This window comes from Astatotilapia calliptera, chromosome 9 (genome assembly GCF_964374335.1).
Source record: "Astatotilapia calliptera chromosome 9, fAstCal68.1, whole genome shotgun sequence".
In the NCBI taxonomy this organism is placed as follows: Eukaryota; Metazoa; Chordata; class Actinopteri; order Cichliformes; family Cichlidae; genus Astatotilapia; species Astatotilapia calliptera.
The window spans coordinates 901937-907653 of record NC_137430.1 but is presented as its reverse complement, the minus strand read 5'-3'; the positions used below and the strand labels follow the sequence as shown (position 1 = coordinate 907653).

At 41.8% G+C, this 5717-nt stretch overlaps 1 protein-coding gene across 2 annotated transcripts; it reads right to left on the bottom strand.

Moving 5' to 3' along the window:
* Positions 1-646: 646 nt before the first annotated feature.
* On the bottom strand, positions 647-4236 carry hccsb (holocytochrome c synthase b). Of its 2 annotated transcripts, none has more exons than XM_026180782.2 (8): positions 4065-4236; positions 3467-3581; positions 2718-2765; positions 2507-2598; positions 1952-2100; positions 1629-1748; positions 1460-1546; positions 647-1242 (listed from the first exon to the last, which is right to left on the bottom strand). In XM_026180782.2, exons 2-8 carry the CDS (start codon positions 3573-3575, stop codon positions 1044-1046), a joined length of 804 nt encoding a protein of 267 aa, XP_026036567.1. In that variant the 5' UTR covers positions 3576-3581; positions 4065-4236; the 3' UTR covers positions 647-1043. The 2 variants fall into 2 exon arrangements, with proteins under 2 accessions (XP_026036567.1, XP_026036568.1); XM_026180783.2 differs by having other exon boundaries at positions 3467-3585; positions 4065-4195.
* Between the last annotated feature and the right edge of the window lie 1481 nt (positions 4237-5717).

Genomic DNA, 5717 nt, shown 5'->3' with positions numbered 1-5717 from the left:
TGTTACGTTTCTCATCTTCGTGTCAGCATAGTGCCTTAACCAGAGCAGTTTCATGTCGGTTACACTTTGACATACATTTAAAAAAAATGTCTTTTCCTGTCGTTGTGCATCTATTTAATGTTCAATATTTCCTCTCCACGGATGAAGATGGTCAGCTGTGCAGTGTCCATCATGTCTGTACTTTCATCCACAGCCGAGTATGCAGTGAAGTTTTTGCTTCTTTCACACAACTGTGTTCTTACATCAGTGGTAGTGATGTGCGATATCACTGAATTTCTTTCCGATCTGATACCAAGTAATATTCAGGGTGGTATCGACGATACTGATCCGATACTTTGTACAAAAACTTATTTTATTTATTGGATCTCAAATTATAGCGTCATAATGATTACAGGACATCAGTCAACCATGTCCATGTCACTGAAATCTCCAGCTTTAGGTTCAGTGTAGCTCATTAGGCTTGCTTCATGGCCTTTTCTCTGAGACCTCCACACCACAACCCACAGGACCAGCTGCTAATACCCTGGTTTCAAACACCAGGTCCTGCCAGTTCACAGGAGGGGACTGAATTCATTCTGGACAGGTAGTTTAACCTCTCTGGCCCATAAAAATGGTTTAATTAAATACGCAGTGTTTACAAACAAAACACAGAAAAGGTGATTTATTAAAACACAACATATGAACTTTCCTAGATTTCTGGTTTATGACCATTAGCCAATAAAGGAATATTGGCAGGTTTTAAAGCTTGTCTCAATGTCCCAACTGAGAAAAATAAACATTTAAACTTTCTGTTGCTAGATGAGGTTCAAATTACCTAGAGTCAGGTAGCTGTAAGCAAGCAAGCAGTTAAATTTAAGCGCAAGTCAATAGATTTCATAGACACACAGGGTCTTGTATGACCTGTTGGACAAACTCTTCTACATCCAATCATCTTTTACGAGGTCTGATTCGTTTCTTTTTTCAGCATCACACAAGTTACAAAGAGCAGAAATGGGTAACAACAGTTTTTGAAAATTTGCGACTCAAATATGAGCCAGAGTCCTTCAGGAAGTCCAGCGCCACCAGGCCACCTTCATACGGTCCCACACAGCTTCTAAAGAGTCAAAAGCAGGTCGCACGTCCAGGGTGGAGAACTGGTAGGTGTCCTTGTTGATTTCTCCATCATAATAGTCAATGATGTAGCGCACCTCCTTCCCACAGCGGTCAACGATCCAGTCGTGACGGTCAAATGGCAGCTCGTAGCTGCAGAGAGACAAACTCAATTAGTCACCAGGATCTTCCCCAACATGAGGTTTACATGCATCATGTTTTAATGGACCGCTGCATGGGTTGCTTTGCGCGGCATGTCCGCATTTCCCTGATTTCATTATAGCGGACCAGCAGCTGGCAATGCAGACCCAAACGAGAAACATAACACAGCCAAAATTATTAAATGTGCATCAGGATGTTTCATTCTCACCCCATCCAGTGTCGGAGGCGGGCCCTGGGGGAGTACTCTTTAGCCTTCCCACCGAATCTCCTCAGAGTTGGTCCACATGGACATTCACTATACGAGGTAAATGTTCATCAGTTAAGGCTCAATTCTCTGACCAACAGGCAGCTCGCTGCAAACGATCATACGCACTCACCGAGCATGCAGAGCCTCCCACTTCAGGATCTCTTGCCAGGCCTGCTCATTGTTCTGATTGTGGATTTTAATGATGTTGGTCATGTCACCTTTGCTGAGGTCATCATCTCGCCAGCGCCACCTGCAGCACAGGATCGAACAAAGGAAACAGTGTCTTTAGCAGATATTTCTCCATCACTGTGCTACTGCAATAATTAAAGCTACCGATATGTGAAATCCAAGCATTTTTAAAAACACTGACTTTGAGGTTCAATGAGACACTAAATAGAAGTTCATAGTTTCCAATATGGTAGCCTGAAGTAGTCTTAACACCAGCCAACTGACCCCTTCCTCAGCATGGCGTTCCAGAACATCTGCTCCGACGGGTACACCCAGTTCTTCTCTGTGTCGTGACGTGGGATAGTGGACTCCTCTCTTCTGATAGAGAGTTCAAAGGGCTGGTCTGGAGCTGGCGTTTGGTTGGGAGGAGGCATCTGCACGTGTGGAAAAAGATAAATTATAGTCTGAGCCATGACCTTAAAACATAGAAAAGATGTCAGGCATGACAGCCATAAGTCCTCCAGGAGAGAACATGGTCAGTGCAGCATACATGTGTTTCATACCTGTGGTCAAGTGTTGAAACAACTGAAAAGCTCGCATAACAAAGCTGCTTCTCTTTTGTTGTGCTTGGTGTTGTTGGGAAGTAACACTAACATGTTGTTGTCAGCTGGCTGAATACACGAGCACACAAACTAGAGCCACCGCAGACAACAACAGTGCGTGGCAGCAAACGAGGCCAGTGTATCAGAACTAAAACGAATTAAGGATCAGGCTACCGTAGCTTAAAACATAAAAGTTACTTCTAAAATAAAGCCTCTTTGCTCCAAGCTGCACAGGTACCATATTTGCTGGATCGATGTCGCCCTTCGTGACTGCTGCAGCTCTCATGGGACACTCCACAAAGTTGTACGCCTGATCCTGGTGGGCCGGACCTGCAGGAGAACACGTGCGAGCCACAGGTTTGATCATTTCATTAAAACAACCATCTGAACATAGAAATGTGTTGCAGTGCAGGCAAGCCACAGGCTATCCTTTAGACTGAAGTCCCTACCTTTTTCAGCCTGAGCTTGATGCATGGGACATTGTGAAGGCGGAGATGCTAAGAAAAACACAAATACACAACCACAGTCAAGATATAATTCAACATCATTCAGTAAAACTTGTACAGTTTATGATAACAGTGAAGAATGAGAGCTAATGACCTATGTAATACCATGAAATGCAGTTTTCTGTGGGAGTAAAACACTATCTGTGTGCACAGGACCTTCTCTCTGACACAAGCCGTTTCTTTTCTTAATTGCTCGAGTTAAGGGTGTCACAATATACTAACATTTATGATAAACCTGTTATCTTCCTCATACAATGGAAGAAATTCACTTTCCACGAACCCCCCACTGAGCTCTGGAGTCTGTGCAGGAAAGATCGCTCCATTTATTCACTGTTTTGTTGCAACTTCTCTGCTTTCTAAGCATTCAGCCTGATGCTAGCTGCTCTGCCACAGCTTGGCTTACAGCAGCTTGTCGATATGGATTTCACTGTATTCAGACAGTTTTTTGAGTATTTGTTTTTACATATTAACAGCCACTGATGCCTCTTTAGAGTGATTATCAGATTTTCCATTCCTGGCTTGTCGACATTCGTCAGAGTATTTTATAAATGTGCAGTTAGTAGCAATAAAAAATATCTGTTTCACAAATCGCATGCCATCTTCACCTTGCACTTACAAAGGAGAATTTGGAAGAAGAAATTCGGCCCAGCATTTCACGCTATGACATCCTGACTGTAATGAAACTACAGTACCTCTGACAGGCTGAGCTTCCTCCTGCACTGGGCAGCGCTGAGCAGAGACGGTCTTCATAGCCTCAGCTTTGACTACAGAGGGCTCTGCTGTGGACCAGGAGGATCCCATGTTAGCCTGTCTGACAGGGGAACAAATACACCCAGGACATTAGGATTTAAACACGAAAAAGGCAAAGATCATCTGTGGACACTCAGCCGTAACACAGCTGGGCTAATGCTGTGATCAGTGGGCTGTGTAGGTCGTGTGTTTATTTAATACTGTCGTTATATCGCTAACTCTGACTGATGTCGCCCTCGGTAACCTCAGGTTTAGCTGTAGTGCAACTAACCGGGTCAAAACTAGCCTCCGCCCGGTTATCCTAATATCACTAGCATCATGTTACAGCCCACTTCCACGCCGCTCTCGTGTTCGAGTTATTCGGCTTTTCAAATAAGACTTAACAACAACACAGAGTAAAAACACAGCAGGTATGGTTGTGGCCCTGACGTTACCCAGCAGCCACTGTTAGCGGATGTGTGGACTTAATTCAAACAGCGTATTACGAAGATATTCAGCTGTAGTTTCGTCACATAATGAACAGCAGGTTAAATCACTGACCTGTGAGAGACGACAGCAGCGCGGCGGTCTCTCGGAGCGTTTCAATGTCAACGTGCAGGACAGTTGCACAAGCAGTTGTGCTCAGCGCGTGCTGTACGTATGCCCACAGCGTCACGACGCTTTGATAGGATGTTGAAAGACGTGACCCGGAAGTTACTGCGGGATCTTTTTTCTCGTTGAACGCACTTCAAACATTACAGAATTCAATGTCGGGGGGTTAAAAACGCAGGCTGGGGTTGAATCAGCAGAAGAATTGCTTTTATATTATGGGACTGTTGTATAGTTTTAAAATATTGTCTGGTTTCATTCATAAAGCATTGAAAAGACGGTTTTGCGTTAGAAAATTTGGATTCATGTCTTTGAAATTTAACCAGTAAAATGAGTAAATTAATGAAATAAAATTCGTTTTGCCTATTGATAGGGTAATCAGAAAAGCCAGATAATATTTTTTCATAACACAGAGAGAAGTCAGAATAGATAAAAGAAACAACAAAAGTGCAAAAATCGTGTTAGAAAAGAGAAGTGCATAAGCAGCACAAAGATAAGTGTGAACTATCTTCTTTCTGACGGCTACAAAATGAACACTGGACATCAGTCTTTTTTATATTATACAAGAAAAGTTCGGGTGGGGTAAAAATGATGAATGATTTTAAAAGATGTTTGCTTTACGGCCACTGGGACACCAGTTCTGTCTTTCTGAAAAAGAGTTCATATGTCACGGTTGTTTTTCCTCTTTAAGGTGAAAACAGATCTGGTAACAGCAGGATCCAGTTGTAGAGGAGTCAGATCATTAACAACAGAATTTCTGTACAGTCTTAAAACACCAGTAGGGATAGCATCAAACACTATGGCATATTCCTTTGGTGGAACAGGAAGACCATATACACTCAAAAATTCAGAGTAAGAAATGAAACCTAAATTTGGATTAAGACGTTGCAAAACAAGACGAATCCCATGAATAAACCAGTCGCCTAAAAATAAAGACTTGTGTTTGTATAAAATGTCTCTGTTGTTCCAAATATCATATCTGTGTGGAGAAAAGTTGTGTTTATAAAGCAGCAACTGTTTCTGTTTCTGTTTATTAAATTAGGACAGTTTTAAGGAGATTTTATAAATGTTGTAGTTACAAAGTAAAACAAGGTCAACACCACCATTGTTTTCACCAACTTGATGTTGTGTTCCTGAGAAATTTCTTGATCCAGTTTATTTTAAACACACTGTTTATTGTAGAAAAGTCAAGCTTACGGAACCATGTTGGTTTGAGTTTGATACAACTGATCTCTTAGTATAATCTATTCTATTCTTCCATATAAAGTTATAAAGGAGTCTGTCAATATCCACCAGGGTTTCTTTATTTACATCAAGAGACAAAGCTCCATCGAGATAATCCCTCCGCTCTGGTGATAAAACTCTGGAGACAAGTATTTAGTTTATCTTGTGTTTTATGCAAAATTGGAATAAAATTAAGTGAACATCTAGAGGACTGGTTTTTATTAATGATGATGCCAAGGTAAGTGATGGAAAGAAAACAGGATTTGTTTTTGTTCTTAGCAAGCTAGAGCCATTCAGGCATCACTACAATGCAGCATAATAAACGTTTTCTGCACTTAAAAACACATTCATGGACTGAGCCTGATCAGTGCTCTGTATATG